Source organism: Scylla paramamosain, chromosome 33 (assembly GCF_035594125.1).
Source record: "Scylla paramamosain isolate STU-SP2022 chromosome 33, ASM3559412v1, whole genome shotgun sequence".
Taxonomy (NCBI): domain Eukaryota; kingdom Metazoa; phylum Arthropoda; class Malacostraca; order Decapoda; family Portunidae; genus Scylla; species Scylla paramamosain.
Genome location: NC_087183.1, coordinates 10,974,260 through 10,998,633, shown reverse-complemented (window position 1 = coordinate 10,998,633; position 24,374 = coordinate 10,974,260). Strand labels below are relative to the sequence as shown.

General features: G+C 44.9%; 1 protein-coding gene across 1 annotated transcript in view; it reads left to right on the top strand.

Annotated features, from left to right (window-relative positions):
* LOC135089677 (ras-specific guanine nucleotide-releasing factor 2-like) overlaps positions 1-24,374 on the top strand; it is a 40,917-nt gene that overhangs the window by 11,204 nt on the left and 5,339 nt on the right. The window contains 22 exon segments of the mRNA XM_063985585.1: positions 3,541-3,734; positions 3,903-4,028; positions 4,197-4,299; positions 10,052-10,154; positions 11,079-11,212; positions 11,822-12,036; positions 12,300-12,449; positions 12,971-13,179; positions 13,414-13,502; positions 13,729-13,827; positions 14,160-14,284; positions 14,936-15,035; positions 15,270-15,502; positions 16,088-16,333; positions 16,710-16,783; positions 16,990-17,212; positions 17,415-17,594; positions 18,203-18,300; positions 18,615-18,699; positions 18,930-19,127; positions 19,945-20,142; positions 23,488-23,748. Coding sequence (XP_063841655.1) covers positions 3,541-3,734; positions 3,903-4,028; positions 4,197-4,299; positions 10,052-10,154; positions 11,079-11,212; positions 11,822-12,036; positions 12,300-12,449; positions 12,971-13,179; positions 13,414-13,502; positions 13,729-13,827; positions 14,160-14,284; positions 14,936-15,035; positions 15,270-15,502; positions 16,088-16,333; positions 16,710-16,783; positions 16,990-17,212; positions 17,415-17,594; positions 18,203-18,300; positions 18,615-18,699; positions 18,930-19,127; positions 19,945-20,142; positions 23,488-23,718 — 3,413 coding nt within the window. The 3' untranslated portion in view covers positions 23,719-23,748.

Below are 24,374 nucleotides of genomic sequence, written 5' to 3'. Positions count from 1 at the left end.
TCTTCATATACTCACACCGCTTGCCAAGAAAAAGGAAAGTTACCATGTTAAAAGTTAATGAAACAAAAGTGGACAGGAGTTTGAGGAGTTTTGGGACGTGGGAGGCAAGGGACGATGGTGTGGTGAACATTAGCAAGGCATGTGGTTGTTGTTGAGGACACCTGTTCTCTTCCTGTGGTTGTTTTCCTTTGTTTGGGAGTCACTGGGGCGCTGCGTTGAGAAGGGGAATGAAGGAGTGAAAGAGAGAAGCGGGGGTGAAACTTGGGCTGGTGCGAGGAAGCACGTTTTGCAGCCACAACCCTCGGGCAGTGGTGGCCGGCAACACGAGGCACGAAGGCGACCAGTATAAAGGTGACACGTGCTGCAGATGACCCAGGTGATGTCTGCAGCACACCTGGTGAGCACGCTGATCTCTAGAAGATGTGTGTGGGTGTAGACATAGTGTGTGTGGAGTGACTGGAGCACTACTGCTGGTGGGCCGTGGCGGGACGCGGGTCGGTAAATCTGTAGCAGCAGAAGGCGGTGGCGGCGGCGGTGGCGGTAGCGGCGGCGGCGTAGTGTCCCCACAGTGTGTTGTGGTGCTGGTAGTGGTGGTAGTGGTGTTGTGGCCCCGTGTGGTGATCCCCTTGTGAAGGACGTCTGGCCTCGTGCCGCCTTCCAGACGGGGGTCGAGAGACAAGTTCGGCGGGCTCCTCCCCGCGGCAGAAGAGGACGTGTAGCACCATCCAGCTGCTGGGGAACACGCATCTGGGTGAGTCAGTCACACCCACCCACGCCCACACCCGCCCACACCTACCCACACCCACCTGCCAGACATCTGTTAACACCCACATCCAACTATCCACCCGACCTTCGGGAACCTCGCCTCTCATCCACACCACCCAAACACCTCATCCTTCGCTTGCTTGTCCTGTCTGCACACACACACACACACACACACACACACACACACACACACACACACACACACACACACACACACACACACACACACACACACACACACACACACACACACACACACACACACACACACACACACACACACACACACACACACACACACACACACACACACACTCCTAGCGGCATTATAGGATCACGGCGGGAATCTTACTAAAGGTCTTGTAACGATGATTTGGGTGTCAGAGTAGAGAGAGAGAGAGAGAGAGAGAGAGAGAGAGAGAGAGAGAGAGAGAGAGAGAGAGAGAGAGAGAGAGAGAGAGAGAGAGAGAGAGTACATTATCATCGGTACATTGTAACATAGCAGCTCTTAGGGTGTGTTGCTACAAACCTATATGGGTAAGTTTGTTGACAGCACCAAGAAAAATTTTTCTTCACGTAATATCAGCTCATATATTTTTTTCATATTTCTCATACACCTTTTTTAACTTTTTCTTATAATCTCAAATTCTTAATGTTCAATCCAACACGGTAGTTTGAACAAAGATTTTTGCACCAAATTTTTTATTCCACCATCCATCTGGGTTTATTTTTGCAAATTTTCCACATATTTTTTTCCTTTATATGTATTTCCTTGCTATTTTTGTACAAGAGCAGGAAAAGCAAATATGGCTGCGAGTGTCCTTGTGCAACATTATCTCGCAAAAGGTGAGAAACTCGTAATATTAATGGTTTTGATCACTACATTGCCGTCATTACGATTTTTGACAGTGTGACCAACATTCTCCTCTAGACAGTAACAGACCTGTGTAGAGTTTCCCCGATGCTACTTTTTTCCCCTTAAGTAGGCTGGATATTTTTGTACTGACAGTTTCTTATTACTGGTAGAATATCTAAGCTGTCCTTCACACACACACACACACACACACACACACACACACACACACACACACACACACACACACACACACACACACACACACGCACACACATGCAGAAACACGCACACATTTGTTCCTCCCTCCTTCAAACCTTCGCTCACCTCCACACACACACACACACACACACACACACACAAACACACACACACACACACACACACACACACACACACACACACACACACACACACACACACACACACTTCATCTGCAAGCCTTGTGCTGCTTGTCCGTCATCCCATCCTCAGGTTCGCATGTCACGCATCCTGGTGATCATGTGACCCTCTTCCTTCTCCTCCCTCAGTGTGTTGTTGCCTCTTTACACTCACCTCTCTCTCTCTCTCTCTCTCTCTCTCTCTCTCTCTCTCTCTCTCTCTCTCTCTCTCTCTCTCTTTTCCCATTATTGCTATTCCTCATGTGAATTCATATCTTTTCTATATTAGAACTTCATCAGATATATATATATATATATATATATATATATATATATATATATATATATATATATATATATATATATATATATATATATATATATATATATATATATATATATATATATATATATATATATATATATATATATATATATATATATATATATATATATATATATATATATATATTGAATTCTTCATTGATTGACAATTAATATATACTTTTTTGAGGTTTTCTTTAGTCTTGTTGCTATAGTTTTTGTGAATACTTACTTTTACTTAGGTATTTTCTTAATGCTGATGAAAATATGAAGGTACTTTAGTTACGTTAAGCTTTGATGAATGTCATGACAGCTACTTTTCTAGGAAGTGACATAGCGTTAATAATTATTTTTATGGTGAGTGTATGTATGTATGTATTACCGCCCATATCTATTTTTTTTTAACCTAGCAGTGCTTTAGTGCAAACGTGACAACAGACTGGTGTGGTGAAGCTCCACAGATCACGCCTGGTTCAATCCTTGTAGGCTTCCAGTCAGTTGTGGCGACAGTTGTCTGTGGTCCTGCTTATTTTTACTTTGGCTTCATTCCCTTGTCTCCCGGCTGATCAGTTCATACTTACTTCAACTTTGTGACTTCCACCGGCACACCTCACCTGCCCCTATGATTTGTTTCCGCCTTGTAGCTGTAATGTGTCGCTTAGCAAACTTTTTATTTTCGATCCTGATAAGCTTTTGGTGCAGGGACCAAAAGGAGCAACACCAAATTGACAGGCGCCACAACACCACCGTCTTGAGTTGCCAGAGGGTCAAGGTTATCTTTGAGTTGCAGTATAATTGCTCCTCCACCTGGGAGAGTAGGTCACGTGCCCCAGTGTAGCCATTACTGGCGAGGCGCGGCGCTTGTGTTGCAGCGTCAAGCGTCCATCCCACTCAGGTGATGTAAAGACGAATCTGGGTGGCAGCCGGTCCGCCGCCGCACAGGGTCAGGACACCCGCGGCCGGGCATCACCAGGGCAGGGACACGTGGGCACAACTTTTCTCACCCTGACCTGCCGCGTCCTGCAGCAGTGACACCTAAGCTTCCCATCTGAAGCTACTTCATTATAAAGCTGTTGTCTATTTGCTTCGTTCGGTTAATCCATTTGGCTACCTGCATTATTACGCGGCAGGCGCCCCTCCCCACCCCTCCCCCTCCCCAGCCAGCCCTGCCCCGGTGCGCCGAGGCACTAACCTCTCATCTACTGTACTGTCGAGCAGGAGACTTGTTCGACATGCTGCTGCCAATGCTGAGCATCTACCAGGAATACGTGAGGAACCATCACTACAGCCTGCAGGTGCTCGCCGAGTGCAAGCAGAACCCACACTTCAGCGCCTTCCTCAACCGCCTGGAGAACAAACCCAACCTGCAGGGCCGCACGCTGGAGACGTTCCTCACCTACCCGATGCACCAGGTGGGTTGAGGACCACCTCCAAGTCCCCTGTTACAGTATGCTCTTAAACTCATGTGCAGTATGTTACCTACTCGCATAAGTTTCGAGACACGGTACACTAGTACTACATGTAGCCACACAGGTGCTCCATGACAGCGTCACAACTCCGTATATATATATTTGTTTCAGATCCCACGTTACATCATCACGCTGCACGAGCTGTTGGCGCACACACCGCACAACCACGTCGAAAGGAAGAGCCTCGACAGCGCCAGGATGCAGCTGGAGGACCTCTCGCGGCAGATGCACGACGAGGTAAGTCACCGTTCCTTGGTAATGCAGCTAATGAGTAACAGGGATTGGCAATACAGAGTAGTTGACTGATAGTGTCCCGGGACTCCCTGCACGCCGCTTTCGAGAGTTCGCGAGGCGCTCCGAGTAGCCTGAGAGGCGCCGGGTGTGACGTGCGGCATTGTGTTGCAGGTGAGCGAGACAGAGAACATCCGGAAGAACCTGGCCATCGAGCGCATGATCGTGGAGGGCTGCGACATCCTGCTGGACGTCAACCAGATGTTTGTGCGTCAGGGTAAGAAGCCGGCAGCTGCAGCCGCTCTCAGTTCCTGCTTCCCCAAGGAGGCTGTGCCGTCCTTCCCTCGCAGGTCCATTGATTTCCCGCGCAAGACCACGGACCTGTTCACCAGCGAGGATGGAGAGGAGGCGGGAGCTACGCCTCGCTCCCAGCGTTCGCACTCCACCGTCTCCTACATGACGCGAGAACAGCAGATCGCAGCTTTTGGTACTCGGCGCCGCCTTTCCTCATTACGGCAGAGTTCTTTAGGCAGCGCCCTCCCAGCCGCCGTGGCTGGTTCCGCTGGAGCCTCCATGGTACGTCACACCCTGAGCCTAGGAGCCTCGCCACTCTCCCCGCCCCACCCGGACTCGGGCCGCCGCGCCTCAGACGTGCCCAGAATAAGAAAAAAGAGCGTGCGTATCTCAGACGAGTCGTTTGATGAGTGTGAAGAGCTGGCGGCCTCAGGCAGCGGCGTCCAAGCGGTGCCATCAGTATTCACACCATCTGCCACGCCCAACTCCTCCCCAGAGGAGGCGGACGAGGATGTCAAGGCAGCTGGCCTCACTCCCGTGGAGGAGCGATCCTCCCTCGATTCCGGGGAAGACCCTCGCCCAACTGTAACCTCCTGAAACCGGACAGTTTGGCTCTTGGGCCAATGTTGTGCTTCTCTCAACTTTATAAAGCCTGCAGGTCCCCCCGGCGACCTCGTGTAGCAGCACTTACCGTCTGTCCATCCTTCCGCCGGTGACTTCCGCCGAGAATTACATTCTCCTGCGGAAGAACGTCCGCGACTGGACGCGTAACAAGGTGCTCTTCTTAATACCGTTCGTAGTGGAGCCGCAGACTCTACAAACCTGCGTTTTTTTATGCGACTCGTGAATATGGGTGGCGGCGGGTCGTGGCTCCGGCCGGTTATGGCTGGGCGGGGCGCCGTGGGGCAGGTACTGACCCCGCGATTCTGAGTGTTGCCGGGGACTGCACTTGACAGATTCAATCTGGAGTCGTCGACAGGCAGGCCAACACCCAGGCTCGTTTTTTTGTTATCAGTATTATAATTTATTATTGTTATTATTATTATTATTATTATTATTATCATTATTATTATTATTATTATTATTATTATTATTATTATTATTATTATTATAATTATCACCATCATCATCATTATCATAATCATCATTAACGTTATAATCATCATCACCAGCAGCTTCACCACCACTGTCACCACATCGCCATCTTCCCATTGGGCTCATCGTTCCATTGTCGCTTTATGGAATCAAATTACTTTATTGTTAGTGGTTCGCTGGTCGCTGCTGTGGCGGGCGGCGGCTGAGGCTAGGCGGCGACGCGCTGGGCGGCTCAAGACTCCCTTTCGCGGCCTGAGCTTAACACTAGTGACCCTGTTTTGTGACGCCCTCCGCTACACTAAGCCAGCATCTCAAGAGCAGCATACAAGTCATAGATCACTCATGCGGGTTGACTGTCAAACAACACACTCAGCAGTAGTACATAATTTAACTCACTTTGCTCCTACGATAACAACCCACCACGCACAAGGAGCTCCTGACGGCCTTGCATCGTAGGATACTTTACATCTGTCTGTGTGGGCTAATCATTTGAGACTTAAATCCACTTACATTACCTCTTAAGCCGTTTACAATATGACTGTTATCAGTGTTTGGATATCACAATCACAATTTTTAATCAGTGTGTTACGAACGCGTTCCAGCTGACGCGGTCGAGGCTGGCTGCGAGAAACACTTCTCCTCGCACGCCAGTCTCGTAGCATTCAGTCATTCTTTAAAAAGTATATATATAAAAGTATGTAGCTTAAGGGTCCAGGCGATTAGAGGTGCACTATTAGCTCTGCGAGGATCAGTGATGTTAGCCTGTGTGCGCCACGGAGGTAGCTGCTGCACTGTCCTTAGGAAACGTGTCACTCGTTGCTCTAGTCCGGGTTTTAAAACTTTTTGTGCGGCGACGCTTCTACTTAATTCGGCCGAGTCCACCGCCACAACTAGAGTAGTGGTAGAGTTCAAGTTCGAACATCCTTTGCTGGTACAGCTTTTTGTCGGTGATCTTGTCGGTGTCAGTATGATTTCCTTTTTTATTTATTTTTTTTCACACATGCTATATATATACGTATACTTGTGTTTGACCTCTGAGTGAGCTTTGTCTGCCTGCTACCAGTGCTAAGCCATGTGTTAAGCCATGTATGAGTGCCGCTTCGGCCTGTGATGCTTGGTTGACCTTACCACCTGTAACTCTGTCTTTCCTAAGTGCTGACGACACTTTCGTCTTGCCAACAATCACCTCATGAGATTAACACCTCACTCACAACTGCCTTGAAATTATTTGTGCAAGTGGGAGCCAGGAGTGTATATGCGACTGTCACTGTGTCATTTTGTTTTAAGTGGTGTAGTGTCGCCAGGGAAGAATTCTTATAATGGAGGTTATGACGTGATAACTCCTTTAAGTAGGGAAGAGTCACATTTCACTGACTTTTCCTCCATACTGTTGGTATTTCTTTATGATCTCTAAATCAAAGATACAGTAAATGTCACTTTGAGTCCAATCAGTCTGCCTCGATATACAGATCATCCTTGTCTGGGTTAGTGTTGCGTCGATGCTCAGTCGCGGCTCAGGATCACCCAAGGCCATACTCCTCCACAAGGTACTACAGTTGTCCATTACTAAAGCGAACACTACTTAGAAAGTAATTGTTACGAACGTCAAGCGTGAAGCGGTTAAGAATAAAAAAAAAAAATAAATAAATAAATAAAATATAAAAAGATAAATAATAAAAAAAAGGCAGGGTAAACCAATTCAAAATGCTACAATGTGTGGCTGTACCCGGAAGTGGATATCATTATTCGTATTTGTCTTGGAGGGAGTTTGTTTGCTGGCCCAGTGAGGCAACAGCTGATTAGTGACCTGACCAGCGGGAGGCGCATCACGCTGCCCGGCTCTAGCTCAGCCCAGGGAGCCCTTCAGTAAGTCTTGAATAAGAGGCAACACTGCTTCCTGGAGACCAGCAGGACATCGCTTGGCAGAGACTCGCGCGTCTTCGCTACTTAGCGATCTGTCGAGATTTAGGCTGAAGCATGCACGTCCATGTTTTCTTCTGTTTTCAATTCCAGGCTAACAGTTTCAAGAAAAGCGTGTATTGTAGTAGATCCAGTGCTATGGTTGGTCTCCTTCGGGAGGAAAAGTAGCATCAGATCACACCTCCTGGTCTCCACTTCGTTTTATATTTCCTCGCTGAACTTGACGGCAACTGGAGGTTAACTGTTACTATTAAGATTCCCCACTGAGACTCTCGGCTGCCAGGGTCCCCGCACCCGCCACCGCCCACCGGGCTCCGCCAGTCTGGCATTGGCATGTCGCGTTCATCATCCCGCACAATGCTGCCACCCCTGCGTGCCACAAGGTGCCATCCTGGCCGCCGAGGTCCTCGTGTCGCAGGAGAGTTGTATACTCATTGTATGCATCAAAGATTACTCGCAGTGGTGAACCCGGCGGCGCGGTGCGGCGGGACGCGCGGACCGTGTTGAGCCTCGCCTTTTAGATCTACCCGGGAAAGTGGCAGGGGTCCCTCCCGCCAGGCAGCTCCCGAGAGGCGCGTCGTGTTGATGAGGGAGCGGGCGAGTCAGGGACTGCTGCGCCACGCCGGGGCTTTGGACGGACAACCGTGACATCTTGTCGATCATTCCGAAATTTCTAGAAGGCGAAGCTTGTTCCCTCTGCACCTCCTCTTCTAACGGGCAGAAGGATGTCACAAAATCTAGAGATCTGTATTTTCTATACAAACTTAAATATATTCTTTGAAAAATAAATATTTGGATATTTCTGCATGTTTTCCTTACAAAACCAAACTCCTGATTCCCACTAAATCAATATTTTCAATGGTAATCAAAGAACTCAAACTACATCAAAATTATGTCTGACGTTTGTAATTAAACAAATAAGTGGCAGCATACATGTTCCCCGCTTACCATGTGTCTGTGACTGGTTGTATCTGTGCTGTGCATCTGTGCATGACAACTTTCCACGGGCTGTGCCATGCTGGGGTGTACATACATACATACATTCATACATATATACATACTTAGCTGTGATCCGCGCCGCGGCGACTGGTCGTGTTGTGGTGGTGGTGCTTGTGCCGCTCGCTCCCACGCAGCGCCTGGTGGTGGTGGTGGTGGTGATGGTGGTTGTACTATGCTGTAAATACTCGGTGTACCAGGTGAAGACAGCGTTTTATTTATTTATTTTTTCCATCGGTATATATTGTATTGTTTAGTGGCTTGCATTTTCTTCCATTCAGCTTTTCAGTACATGCCATGTTTTTCTCTAGGCAAGACGCAGCCGTTATAGCAATTTTGCGTTTCTTTTTCCGATAGTGCTTCGTTCGATAGTATTTAAGCTCTTCTGAAAGCATCTTGGTGGATCATCCGGACATTTACTGTGCATTTTCCAGTTACCTGAATTGCTGCATGCTTCTGCCTACTATTTCTTCCTTGCAACAATACTTTATTTGTATTATCTTTGGCTCTTTTTGATCATGCGCCTCTCTATCACGCATTGTTATGTTCCTAGAGCAATGCATCGCTTCCTTCCTTAGTTTTCACTCACAACTCCGGCCACTGCTGCCATCTCTGCCTCGTGATGTCAGTGCCTCCTGGTCACCGCCTCACAGTGTCGTGTACAGTGTGTTTTGAGCTCCTTAATGAACCTCCGCTTGCTGTGTGCTGCCACTGCTGCCTCTTAACTCACTTCCCGGTGACAACGACAAGGCTTGGTCTTGTGCTACTCGGGACTTGCTGGACACTGGACACCTGCTAATCACTCGTCACACACTTCAAGACACAACGCCAACCTGTGCTTCAAACTAAACCATCGCAACATGTTTACTTTGCATTGAAATTATTTAAAATCTTAATTACGCAACAAAGTGCTAGTTTGAGGCATGCTTTAAATAATGACAAGGACTTTGTTCAATGGCACTAGGCAGATTTGGCAATAATGTGGAGTTATTATGTTTAAATTTCTTTTGCATGACAAAGAACAGAAAAAAAAAACATCACAAGGCAATGTTATGTTCTCCAAAACAGAATCTTGAGTCAAAATATGAATTACTTGTCTTCATATTTAAAAATGCAACAGTTTCCAGTGATCACTCAGAAATAAGACAGGTTCACCATGACCGTGGAAGGAGGCGTGTGTGAGTTTTAAGATATAATATTTTTGTCATGATATATTTAGTGTTGCTATTTTGTCTAATCAAATAGTCCCATTTTTTATTCTATTTTTTTTCTGGTGCTCTGAGAATAGATAACTCATCTGAGTTGTTTTTCAGCTAACGAATGAAATGACCAGAGTTATGTTTTGTTACAGAGAAAAATTGAAGCGTGTGTGTGTGTGTGTGTGTGTTTATATATATATATATATATATATATATATATATATATATATATATATATATATATATATATATATATATATATATATATATATATATATATATATATATACCTCAGTTGTTTCAATTTATCGACTACTGATCGATTTGCTTGCTTATGGCGACAATTTCGGAGAACATAACGTTGCGTTGATGATGAGGAGCAGGAGGTAACGAGAAAAAAGGAGGAGAAGGGGCAAAATGTTTGAGGAGGAAGAGAAGGAGGAAGAGGAGGAGGAGGAGCAGGTGGAGGAGGAGGAGGAGGCATAGGAGAAGAAAGCAGCAGGTCAAGATCTCTGGACTCGACAGGGTCGCTGATACAAGTTCTGGGGGACAGACCTCGTTCGGCCAAAAGTCGTCTTAGCCAGTTCAAGAGCGAGAAAGAGGCGGTCCGGCAGTGCTTCCTCTTTAGGTAAGACTCAGATTTCTCTCTGTCTCTTTCTCTCTGTCTGTCCGTCTCTGTCTGTGTCTCTATCTGTCTGTCTTGTCTGTCCATCTCCTGTTTGTCTGTCTAGATTCTCTCTCTCTCTCTCTCTCTCTCTCTCTCTCTCTCTCTCTCTCTCTCTCTCTCTCTCTCTCTCTCTCTCTCTCTCTCTCTCTCTCTCTCTCTCTCTCTCTCTCTCTCTCTCTCTCTCTCTCTCTCTCTCTCTCATTGCATGCCCGGTTTTCAATCTTATTCGTGGTTATTATTCGTGTAATTTTCATAGATCTTATTTTTTTTTGGTACACATTATACTCTCCATTATTACATTTTCGTGTGTTGTCTTCGTTTTCTTCCCTTATTTCCCTTTTGTAGTTTCCCTTTTTGCTCTATTCTGCGGTGGAAGAGCTGCATCGTGGCATGTCTATTTTTGCCCTTCCATCTACTTGTCAATGTGTCGTGTTTCGTGTGAGACGCTGAAGTTGATATTAAATTATGTCACTATATGACTTATGTCCCTCCCTCCCCCTCTTCCCATATTTTTTTTTTTTTTTTTTCCTTAAAGAGATCGAATTTCATTGATTCTTTAGTGACGCTCGTTTGATCTATCGTAATTCTGACACCGATTCGTGCGTACAACGTGGATGATTTGTTTTGAATTTATAAATCCTCTTTTTCTACCGATTTTCATGTTTTATAACAACGCATATACCTCTATAATATCCACCATTATCCGACACACAAAAAAAAAAAAATGTAAATATGATCTTCATGTGACCAATTTAACCTTTACCATAATGAATGAAAAGAAATATATCACTGTTTTATAACCGAGAGGCCCCTCCCTGACGGGCATGACATTACGAAAACTTGATTTAAGCGCCGTACACCTTTGTCCCTCGCTCTCCCTAACAGCAACCACCTCATAGTGGCGACCAGAACGTCCGGGGGCAAGCTCCACCTGGTACAGAGCGTGGGCAAGATTCCCCTCAACGACGCAACGCTCATCGAGGACCCCAATGAGCTCGGCAACCCGGACGACGATGGAGGTGAGAGCGAACTCCTTCATGCCACGCGAGTCTCATTTTTTGTCTTGTTGATGGCGCTAATGGTATTACTGTGCCAAAATCAACAAGATATTCCGGGTTTTATAGATTTTGAGACAGTCACTATTTATTTCTGGGGTGTGGCCGAACTCCCTGCCACGCGAGCCTTATTCTTTATTTCTCTCGATGGCGTTAGTGGTGTTACTGTGCCTAAAAACAATCAGTTATTCCTTTCATTCCTATCTTCATGTCCTTGGGAAAGCTATGGTGCACTTGTAAAGCATCCTAACATGGCTTCACAAACCAAGAGTATAAGAAAATAAGGGAAGCTGCGAGAAGTCATAAGGGCTACACGCAGCAGTTCCTTTACAAACATGCCACCTATCCTAATCTGTTAAAGCTTCCTAATGATTCGGCACTAACAACCTGATTACTGGTCCATTCCATTCATCTACCACTCTAAGAACAAAATCTTTTCTCTCTTTTTTAAATCTAACTTTTCCAAGCTTGTATCCATTATGTCTTGTTCTATCCCGATTACTGAACCTGAGAATTTTGCTTGCGTCACCCTCGTTATGCTCCCCTATACCACTCAAACTTTCCCGCACACAGAGTCGTCCGTGTCGTCGTTCTCGTCGCAGAGCAGCGGGGTCAGTGACAGCTCGGCCGCCACCAGCAGCAGCTCTGGCCACGCTAAGTTTCAGGTGGAGCAAGCCAACCTGGACTTCAAGATCGTGGTGGAGCAGAAATGTGGCACGCCCATCACCCTCCACCTGGTCGCCCCCACCATGCAGGAGAAACAGGCGTGGATCAGCGATATCAGCCAGGTGAAGTGGTAGTAGTAGTTGTTGTTAGTGTAGTAGTAGTAATTGTTGTTGTTGTTAATGTTCTTTGCCATTCGCTAAGAAGTCACACAAAGCAACATGTAAGAACTAAAGTAAACTTTAACTAAAGTTAACTTTACTACTGCAAAGTCTAATATATATACATATTTTTTTTTATATGACCGATTCCATAAAGCTACAATACCCAATTAAAGTCACCATCACCGCCATCAACGGTAGCACTAATGATCCACCGGTCCCCACAGTGCCTGGATAACGTGCACTTCAACAACCTGTTCAGATCGTCCATGTCAGACACTTCGTCCATCACCATGCCTCACTTCATCAAGAACGACCCCAAACTCTTTCGCGACGACGTAGACATACGCTTCTCACGCACCCTCAACTCCTGCAAGGTGAGCACTACTTACACTAGCTACACCTGCTCCTAAGACTCCGAGCCCCATAGTATTGAACAATCTATTCTTTGATGAACCTTGTCGTGTATGCGTATAAAACTACATCTTATTCAGAAATTAACATAGGTGATTGTTCCTTGCTGTTTTTAGAGTTGAAGAAAGAGGGTTTGCCTGATAATCTAACCGTAAAGGATGCTGAGAAGAGCTCCACACGTGCTATTAAGCACTCAAAGGTGTTAGTCTAATATTACAGCTGTTAATTTTGATGGCCATAAGTGGTAATGAAGGAAATGTGCAAGCACTGGTAAGGATCCGTAATTGCTAATAAACTTGTGACATGTGCTTTAGAAGGAAGAAAAGGAAAAGGAAAGAGCCAAACAGAAAAAAAAAAACATGAAGGCACAAATAAACACAGCATATACAAGAAAGGCACACGATAACAAACGGATAGAGAGAGAGAGAGAGAGAGAAAGGCACAGTATATAGAAAAGTAACACCTCCACCACTACCATCCTCAGGTCCCTCACATCCGCTATGCCACCCCCGAGAGACTCCTGGAGCGCCTCACTGACCTTCGCTTCCTCTCCATCGACTTCCTCAACACGTTCCTGCTCACGTACCGGGTCTTCACGGACGGTATCTCGGTGCTCGAGGCCCTCAAGAAAGTTTATTACAGCCCAGACGTGCACGACCAAATGGCCGACTCCAGGGATTCCTCTGTGGAAAGGTGTGTGTGTGTGTGATGGTGAGAATGATGATCTATATGTTGTTATCATTACATCATGAATTACTCAAACTTTCACTGCATTTATTTTGCTTTTCTCTCTCTCAATTTATTGTTCACAAATATAATGTAACTTGTTTCTAAGCACTGAATTTTAACACGTACATAATAATTATAGAGGAACAGAAGCAAATCGTCTTAGCATTCTTCTCCTACTTCAGGGTTTTTCTTTCACAGGTCACCAGAGTACGTCTCATCGCCGCCCCCAGATCTGGACAGCGGCCGTAATTCACCACGACGTGTGTCCAACTTCAGCGCCTTCTCCGGTAAGTCCACGTCTGTAACACTGCCCGAGGATCTGATATCACCCAGGTAGCAGAAGTGAGTGTGTTGTTGAGTGTTCCAAGGATCTGATGTCACCTATGTAGCAGAACTTAGGGTGTTGCTGAGTATTGCTGAATGTTGCTGAGTGTTGCTGAGTGTTGCCGAGTGTTGCTGAGTGTTGCTGTTGAAGTGGAAGTCGTGGGGTGACGGCGGGACTCCTTCCTTTAGGCTTCGAGGTGGACCAGCCCAGGGAACGCTGCTGGACCTTCGACGCGCAGGTGGCCAAGGCGTCCGGGAACCAGCACTGGCGTTGGTCCTACAGGAGATGTGAGTACTGTTATATTGTTTACTGTTGTTGTTGTTGTTGTTGTTGTTGTTGTTGTTGTTGTCATTATTATTATTATTATTATTATTATTATTATTATTATTATTGTTATTTGTGATATTGTTACTAGTACCACTACTACTGCTACTACTACTGCTATTACTACTACTACTACTACTACTACTACTACTACTACTACTACTACTACTACTACTACTACTACTACCACCGCCATCACTGCTGCTGCTGCTGGCACTATAAAGGACAGTGCAGTGTGAGCGTCAGTGGGTCTCCTAGTCCTAATCTTTCTTCTGTCTGCCTTTGTGTCCGGCAGTCGAGGAGGAGCAGAGGGAGCTGGAGGAGCGACGTGCCCGGGAGGAGGCGAGCGAGTCTGGCGGCCAGAACACAGACAACAACCTGCCCGTGAGTGCACCCAACTCCCCCTTCAGTCCCAAGAAGGTGCGTGCGTAGGGAGACCAAAGCGTTGCCTCTATGTCGTCCTGTGCGTGGCTTCTTGTGCTGAGGTTCTCGTCGCCAGGGGGAGGGTGCGTCCTCGCCTGAGTCCTCGAGTGTGTGTAGTGGCCTCTTGTGGCGTCGTGTCTCAGCGATATTGTCACTTTGGTGTGAAATCGGCTCTGCAGCGCTGCCAGCTCTTTTGCACGCAACATTTTTTACCTAGATATAGTATTTGCGTTGAATTTATTGTCGTCTTAATTACATGTCCCACCCAGCTATACGTGCCTATGCATCATCTGATTAATATATATATATATATATATATATATATATATATATATATATATATATATATATATATATATATATATATATATATATATATATATATATATATATATATATATATATATATATATATATATATATATATATATATATATATATATATATATATATATATATATATATATATATATATATATATATATATATATATATATATATTAGAACTATGAGACGTTCTTTCGTAGTATTTAGTATTTGCCTTGTGATGTTGTCTTAATATCAAAAGAAATCGCGCGTGTGTGTGTGTGTGTGTGTGTCCTGAAGTACATGGTGTCCGTGCTCACACTGGTGTCGTGGCCCGTACAGGTGACCATCAGGACGGAGGATGACGCTAAGTTCCTCACCATTCCCAAGGGTCGCCGCAACGTGGGCTCCACCTCCTCAGCCGACACACTTATCGGAGAAGGTCTGCTGATAGCTGATTACAATTGACAGGAGGAGATTATACTGCCTTTATTTATCTTACTTTATTTATTCAAATTAAGTCTGACTGATAAGTGTGAGATATAAATATCGTGGTAGCATCACCAGTGGTAGTGTAGCATGTTCATCAAATTTTGAGATTGAAAGGATTCACTTTTAATGACTGGCTTATTTTTCAAAGGATCTGGTGAAGAGCACATGAGATATTTTGTTACAGAAACGAGCCTGAGTCAACCGGACAGCCCCACCGATGCCTCCACGAGCACCCTGGTGGGCGGCTCAGGTCTTATGGGATTCTCTGAGTGGCGGCTGCCGGGGGAGGGAGAGCGACCAAGCAGAAGCCGCAGATCCTCCCGCATCCTGGACGCCATCACCTCCCCGCCGCGCCCCTGCTCCGTGCCCCGACGCTCCATCCCGCGCAGAATGTCTTCCCTGGAAGAGCGGCCACAGGTCCTACACAACTCTCACTTCCTCCCACTTCTTGTCTGTCATGTTCTCCTTTAAAGTTGACCATGTGACCTTTCCAAGTGTTTCCCTTCCGCGTGTTTTGGAAGTGTGGCTTGTTGGGGATCGGGGTGATAGTGTGACCTTTATTTCCTCCTCCTCTGTGTATGTATGTCAAGAACGTGGTGAGGGTTACATTGATGTTCTGGAGTATGACTGCAGTATGAGGAGCCAAGTGAGTGGAGATGAGGTGTTAGCATGTTCATTTGCCTCTTATCCAGATTTTACTTATTTGGTACTATAATGTTTCTGCGTATGTTGGGTAAAGCTTGTTTGTGAGAGGTGAAATTTATACAGGTTTAGTGTGTGTGTGTGTGTGTGTGTGTGAGAGAGAGAGAGAGAGAGAGAGAGAATTTGTGTTCATTGTTTCATGTTATAGGTATTTATATGATAAAATGTTTCAGTATGTTTTATAAAGCACCTTTGTGATGGCTGATATTTGTGTGTGTGTGTGTGTGTGTGTGTGTGTGTGTGTGTGTGTGTTCCTTCACTGTTTCATGGTGTGGGTGTTATGCCCAGGGCGGATACAAGATGGAGGCAGTGACATCTGGATCAGAGGCAGAAGACGAGCAGGAACCAGTCAGCCTTGGCCCGCGACGTCCCTCCTCAAACCGGTCCTACAGTAGCGCCCTCACCGCCTCCTCGGGCTTCCTTGGAGTGGGTCCGCGCAGCAAGGGTAAGAGGATGAGCGGTGAGAGTGACGCGGCCCTCACGCTGGGCGGCCTGGCATCACCTCGCTCTAGCGTGCACACCGCCACGCCACGCTCCTCTTTCCAGGTACCATCTTGCTCGTGTGTTCTGCGTCACTTTATCATGCCGTTTTCCAAGATACCTTTTCCGCCTTACTAAGTGTTTACTAGTAAGGTTAATTTGCATTTCTTTCATTTTAATGGCTTAATACTTTTTTCAGTAGTTGGATTGTTTGAGTAAATCGTCACTATTTTTTTTTTAACTGTCTGTTTTAAACTGCACTCGTATTAATGTAAGCCCTTTATTTACATAGTTCATAGGAATTTTGGTTCTGTATTGATGTTTTTTTTTTTTTTTTTTTTTTTTGTAATTTGTAGGAATTTGGGTTCTGTAGTTGATTACCTGTATGACCAGTTTAGGAATCAATAAAATGAAGCAAATATTTCTAATAATTTGTGCCCAGGTGCCTGACTCCCCCTCCCACTCGGTGCCACGGGTAGGCGTCGTCATCACCTCCTCCAGGCAGTCCCAGCGCAGGTCAGTAGACGCTTCTCTGGTTCTCAAGGTCACATAGGTACTACACCTCTATAACTCTGATTATGTATCATTTGCTTTTTGAACGAATTCGCCCAAGCGTTGCCAGTGAAGGTGAATGCTTACATCAACTCAAGTGAAGGTTTTGTGTGAAACTGTTCTGAGAGAGAGAGAGAGAGAGAGAGATTTATTGTCTCCTGCGTAAACAGAAGTAGCAGTGCATCCGCTGCTGCTGCCTTCGCCGTAGCCACTGCAGGTTCCAGCAATCCAAGGGACATCCAGAAGACACCTCCTCTGGGCCGCTTCTCAGTGGGCGGGGAGGGGCGTAGGTCGTCCTTCCGGGAGAGGCCACGGCAGGAGTCCATCATCTCCACAGCAGCCACAATGCGGGTCCTCAACGTCCTTCGCCACTGGGTCTCCAAACACTCGCAAGTGAGTGATGCAGGCAGGCAGGGTGGAAACCAGTGAAAGAAAGTAGGGTTTGTGATATGCCAGTGCAGTAATAAATGTATGTATGTATGTATGTATGTATGTATGTAAAAAGCATGCTGGCATTAGAAAAAGGTTGCCAACGGTATTTTAAATTTCATTATGAGAAAAGTCACCTTTTGGCTTGAAATATTTCCCATTCCAGGATTTTGACAATGACCATCGCCTGAGGAACATGACCATCGCCTTTCTGGAGGACCTAGTTTGCTGCCCCACGCTGCTGCCAGCCGAGCACAAAGCCGCCTCTCAGCTCTTGAGACTCCTGACCAAAGAGGAGCCACCCAACCCACAAGAGGAGCTGGCTAACCTCCTGGCACCTCCTTCTGTGAGTCAACAATCCCTTGCTTCTTACTGGTGTAGCCACTTCTTTGATTTATTTATATAAATTCTCTTTTGCATATTATTTGTTAATGTAACTAATTTATGTCATCATCTTAAAATTGAATTATACACGTACCAACTATGTGATCAGAACATTATAGAAGCTACAAGATTCCATTCAGCAGTACAGCTCCTGCAATAGTAAAGTACCATTTGTCATCCTCATCCATAATTCTTAGTTTTCTATTGATTTTTACTTTTTACATGCTTGGCAAGCTTATTCATTCCTTTAATATGCCACCTTGCTTGTTAGTATTTTCACCATCTCTCTTTCTTGAATGTAAATCTTTGCTACAGACTCATAACTACAAGTCAATTTGCTCAGTTACATGTTTAAGAATGTTTTTACAGCATTGACATGTTCGAAGAGTTTTGATTATTTCAGCAAGTACAAAAGATATGAACATTTTATTTTCTTACACAACAATGTAATTTTGTGTTCTTGTATTTTCAAAGTCACATTTATCCTATTGAAATTTAGTGAGTTGGTTTTCTGGCCAATGCATATACACCTGTTATATTTCTAAGATATTCTGCCATGTCTTGCACCAGGCCCCAAGCAAGGAGAGCATTGAGACCCTGTCAGCACTGGAGGTAGCTGAGCAAATGACCTACATTGACCACCAGATCTTTGTGGCCATCAGGAGCGAGTAAGTTGTGACCAATTCTATGTAGTATATTGCTTCATACTTTATCATGTACTTGCTAGAAATTCTGGTCTTACTGGGTTCCATGCCATACAGGGTGTAATTTAGTTTTAATGTGATTTCTCTACAACACTTAAAATTGTCTATCAAGTATGACTAGTGTTGGTAAAGAGAAAAGTATTCATAGTCTTAAAGTACAAGGGCTAACTCTTAAGAGTACATTGACAGGCAGCTTGTTTTATGCATGCTTTACTTTTTTGTCACATATTTTCCTTTATGTTTATTATCTGACACTTTTCCTGGCTTCCCTACACCAGAGAGTTTCTCAAGACAGCCTGGATGAAGGAGGACAAGCAGCAGAGGGCCCCGTACATCCTGCTCATCACACGCCGCTTTAATGAAGTCAGGCAACAGTGTGACTCACCTTCTTTGGGGACAAAATTTTCATTATAGAGAGAACTAGACAGTTGACTTTTAAGAAATATGTTTTTCTCAATACTTGTGTAGTAGTGAAATTATTTTTTTGATCAAATGTAATTTGTTAGCTAGTTTTGCAGTATGTAGCTAAAGAAAGTATTTTTAAGTAGAGTACATGAAAAGATAATATTGTTGTTACCTACTGTGACCACCAGATGTCCCGCTTGGTGGCATCTGAAGTCATCCGTGGTGGCACACTGGCCACACGTGTTGCCGTCATAGAGAAGTGGGTGGCTGTAGCAGATATTTGCCGGTGCCTCCACAACTACAATGGTGTGCTGCAAGTGTGTGCTGCCTTCCAGAACTCATCAGTGTTCCGCCTTAAGAAGACGTGGGAAAAGGTGTCCAAAACGGTAAGTGAGTGTGTGTCAGTCTGCCTGTGGTGATTGTATGAATATGTCATAGGTAGTGTGTACTTCACTGTGTGTGTCTATAGTGATGTCAGGGATGAGTGACTGAACTAATAGTGTGAGAATGTTGAAAGTGATCATAAAACAAGAGACTGTAAGTAGGTACAGTAAAATTCCTGTTATCTGGCATCAACGGGACCGCCGACATGCCGGATACTTGAATATTGCCGGATACTTGAATAGAAGTGAAATTATGTCCACAATCACCACCCTACACTCACGCATCTTACCATAACAAAGATCAGCTGATCTTAATCAGCAGCTGATCTGATCAGCTGCTTAAGTGTAAGCACAACACGCTTCCTCTTTTCTACAACTTTAGGCATGATGAAGGCGTCAGGCGATAAACATTGCACACGCGGGACTGAGTCACTGAGTAAACACAGTGCAGTGGGTCGCGGGTGGCGTGAAGCAGTGCGCTCTGGTGGCAAGGGGACAAAGTATGCCTCGCGCGGGAATTTTAATCGATTTTATGAGTACACATTGATTTTTTATTGATTTTAAGGCTCGGGGAAAAATGTGCCGGATACTTGAAGCTACCGGATACTCGAATGCCGGATGAGAGCAATTTTACTGTACATGTGATTAATTGAAAGACTTCGAAGAGAATTGGTTTTGGTTTAGTGCCTCAAAATCTGTTGATATTAAATTCCTTGAACTGCTTGTTATTGGCACTTGAATTTAGTTTGCACTTGCTGATAGCCATGGTTTTGAAAATACTATGATAGGTGTGTGTATGTTTGTATATTTGTGTTCACAGACTCGACAGACCCTGGAGAAGCTACAGGTGCTGGTGTCCTCTGATGGGAGGTTCCGCAGCCTTCGTGACGCCCTGCACCGATGTGATCCGCCCTGCATCCCGTACCTGGGCATGTACCTCACTGACCTCTCTTTCATTGAGGAAGGCACACCAAACTTTACAGAAGATGGTCTTCTGAACTTCTCTAAAATGAGGATGGTACTGTATATATACTTATACAAAATGTGTGTACACTGGATTGATAGTGCAGAAGTACTGTATTTTTTATTCAGTGATAGCATTTTGTTTGCTGCATTTCAGCATGCTAGTCATACCATATTTTTACCTCAGTAATATTTTTTTATACAAGCATGAAGTCAGTAGATTTTGCTATCATTAAGATGGCAGTCACAGTCTGCCTTCTAAAGACAACTCTCTTCCTCCACACAAAACTACAAGCAACTAATAACACACACACACCCTTTGCTCAAAAATTTTAAAATCATCATGGCGACTTCTACACCAGCCTCGGAGTCCCCATCTGGGGAGGGGACCATGAATGTCCCCAGGCTGGACTGCCTTTCTGTCAATGACCCTAAGTGTCTTGACACCCCCCCTCAACTTTTTCTTCATTAACTTCTGCAACATTCACGGTCTAAGATCTAATTTTCAATCTGTAGAACACCACCTCTCTTCTTCTAAACCTCATCTTCTTTTCCTCACTGAAACTCAGGTGTCTGAGGCAACTGACAGTAGCCCCTTTTCTATTCCCTCCTACTTTCTCTATCCTCATTTTCGATCCAAAGCTGGATGCTGCGTTTATGTGCGCAATGACTTAACCTGCTCTAGTGCCCACGCTCTTGAATCTTATGAGTTTTTCACCATCTGGCTACGACTACAGAGTCACTCTCATACTAAATTTATCTGTGCTGTATACCTCTCACTTAACTCCTCTGACTATAAGAAATTCCTTGAGTACTTAACTTCCAAAGTGGAGCACATTCTGACCCTCTTCCCTTTTGCAGAGATCTCCGTTCTTGGAGACTTCAATGTTCACCACCAGCTTTGGCTATCCTCTCCCTTCACTGACCATCCTGGTGAACTAGCCCACAACTTTGCTATCCTCCACGACTTAGAGCAATTGGTGCAACACCCTACTTGTATTTCTGACCATCTTGGAGATATGCCCAACATTCTTGACCTTTTCCTGACCTAATCCTTCTGCTTATGCTGTCACCCTTTCTTCTCCGTTGGGCTTCTCCGATCACAATCTCATATCTGTATCTTGTCCTATCGCTCCAATCCCTCCTCAGGATCCCCCTAAGCAAAGGTGCCTCTGGCATTTTGCCTCTGCTAGTTGGGGGGACATTAGGAGGTATTTTGCTGATTTTTCTTGGAATGACTACTGCTTCCGTGTCAGAGACCCATCTTTGTGTGCTGAGTGCATAACAGAGGTGATAGTGTCTGGCATGGAGGCATACATTCCTCACTCTTTTTTTTGTCCTAAACCTTCTAAACCTTGGTTTAACACAGTTTGTTCTCATGCTATACATGATAGAGAGGTGGTCCACAAAAGGTACTTAAGCCTTCCATCACTAGAATCTCATGCACTTTATATTTTTGTCCGGAACCATGCCAAGTCTGTTCTCCAACTTGCCAAAAACTCCTTCATTAACAGAAAGTGTCAAAACCTTTCAAGATCTAACTCCCCTCGTGACTTCTGGCATCTAGCCAAAAGTATCTCCAATAACTTTGCTTCTTCTTTCCCTCCTTTATTTCAATCAGATGGCACCAATTCTATCACATCTATTTCTAAAGCCGAACTCTTTGCTCAAACCTTTGCTACAAACTCTACCTTGGATGATTCTGGGCTTGTTCCTCCCTCTCCTCCACCCTCTGACTACTTCATGCCACCTATTAAAATTCTTCGCAATGATGTTTTCCATGCCCTCGCTGGCCTAAACCCTCAGAAGGCTTATGGACCTGATGGGGTCCCTCCTATTGTTCTCCGAAACTGTGCCTCCGTGCTTACACCTTGCCTAGTCAAACTCTTTCAGCTCTGTCTGCCTATCTTAAGTTTTTGAGTCTATCCTCAACAGAAAGATTTTCAAACATCTATCACTTCACAACCTTCTATCTGATCGCCAGTATGGGTTCCGTCAAGGCCGCTCTTCTGGTGATCTTCTGGCTTTCCTTACTGAGTCTTGGTCATCCTCTTTCAGTGATTTTTGGTGAAAGTTTTGCTGTTGCCTTGGACATATCAGAAGCTTTTGATAGAGTCTGGTACAAAGCTTTGATTTCCAAACTACCCTCCTACGGCTTCTATCCTTCTCTCTGTAACTTCATCTCAAGTTTCCTTTCTGACCATTCTATTGCTGCTGTGGTAGACGGTCACTGTTCTTCTCTTAAATCTACTAACATTGGTGTTCCTCAGGGTTCTGTTATGTCATCCACTCTCTTCTTATTATTCATTAATGATCTTCTAAACCAAACTTCTTGTCCTATCCACTCCTACGCTGATGATACCACCCTGCACTTTTCCACGTCTTTTCATAGACGTCCAACCCTTCAGGAGGTAAACATTTCACGCAGGGAAGCCACAGAATGCTTGACTTCTGATCTTTCTAAAATTTCTGATTGGGGCAGAGCAAACTTGGTATTGTTCAACGCCTCAAAAACTCAATTCCTCCATCTATCAACTCGACACAACCTTCCAGACAACTATCCCCTCTTCTTCAATGACACTCAACTTTCCCCCCTCTTCTACACTGAACATCCTCAGTCTGTCTTGAACTGGAAACTTCACATCTCATCTCTAGCTAAAACAGCTTTTATGAAGTTAGGCGTTCTGAGACGTCTCTGCCAGTTTTTCTCACCCACCCCAGCTGCTAACTCTGTACAATGGCCTTATCCGTCCATGTATGGAGTATGCTTCACATGTCTGGGGGGTTCCACTCGTATTCCTCTTCTAGACAGGATGGAATCTAAAGCTTTTCATCTCATCAACTCCTTTCCTCTAACTGACTGTCTTCAGCCTCTCTCTCACTGCTGCAATGTTGCATCTTTAGCTGTCTTCTACCGCTATTTTCATGCTAACTGCTCTTCTGATCTTGCTAACTGCATGCCTCCCCTCCTCCCGCAGCCTCGCTGCACAAGACTTTCTTCTTTCTCTCACCCCTATTCTGTCCACCTCTCTAATGCAAGAGTTGACCAGTATTCATCCCTTTCTCTGGTAAACTCTGGAACTCCCTGCCTGCTTCTGTATTTCCACCTTCCTATGACTTGAATTCCTTCAAGAGGGAGGTTTCAAGAAACTTATTCATCAATTTTTGACTACTGTCAAAAATTTCAGTGGGCATTTCTTTTTTATTGGATTTTTGTTGCCCTTGGCATCATAAAAAAAAAAAATGAAGGATTGGTCAATTAACATGCTTTTGTCAGATATTAACAAGTGAGATCATTGCAAAAGCACAAGAGCTCGCATTAATGATGCTGTCTTTTGCCAAGCAGAGATCACCAAACATACACAATCTGCTCCTAACACCTCCCTCATCCTGTCCCCAGATCGCACATGTCATCCGTGAGATTCGTCACTTCCAACAGACGCCGTACAAGATTGAGCATAATGCACGTGTCGCCTCATACCTGTTGGATCCATCACTTCTGTTGAGTGACGACAACCTGTACCGCCTCTCACTGGACCTTGAGCCACGCCGGTCCACCCTGACTCATGTGACAGTTCCCCTCCTTGCCAATGTCACATCATCTGCGTCATCCTCCAGCTCCTCCTCCTGACAGCGGCGCCGCACGGTAGGAGACATCTGGGTGAGCATCTGAGGACCGCCCCCCTGCAGCTAAACAGGGGGGCCATAGCAGATCTCGAGCCACATCCTCACCCTGGCTCGGGACATCAGAATGGACACATGGACATCGACACTATGGGTGGGGATAACTTTTGTCAGAATATTAGACGTGACAGCACCATAGTAACTTTTCTACAGTTCTTTAGCCACCACATCTCACTGTATGTACTTATATAATTTATTTTTTTTCTGCATTGACTCATTTCTTCCCATTCTGATTTCATTACCTTAAGCCCTACTACAGGGGAAGTTTACAGTATCTTGTTGATTTCTCTTAAAGTTGAGGAAGTGGCATAGAGACTTTTGTACAGGTATTTCTGTTCTATATCAAGGTATCTTCTCTTGTGTGGTTAAGTATTATCCATTATTTTTAGTAAAGGTGTATGAAAGATGTCAAGCAGTTTTTTGCTTGTCTCTGTAGCTGTGACATTATGTTAGTTATTGATTTAATGTGACATGAAAGTTAGCAGACCTCCACTGAGGTCCTACTTAGACACTTGTAGCAACAGTTGCACAAACTGGACCAAAATACTCAGAGTAGAAGACATATACAAGTAATGAAAATAGTGACAATTTCAAATGAATCCC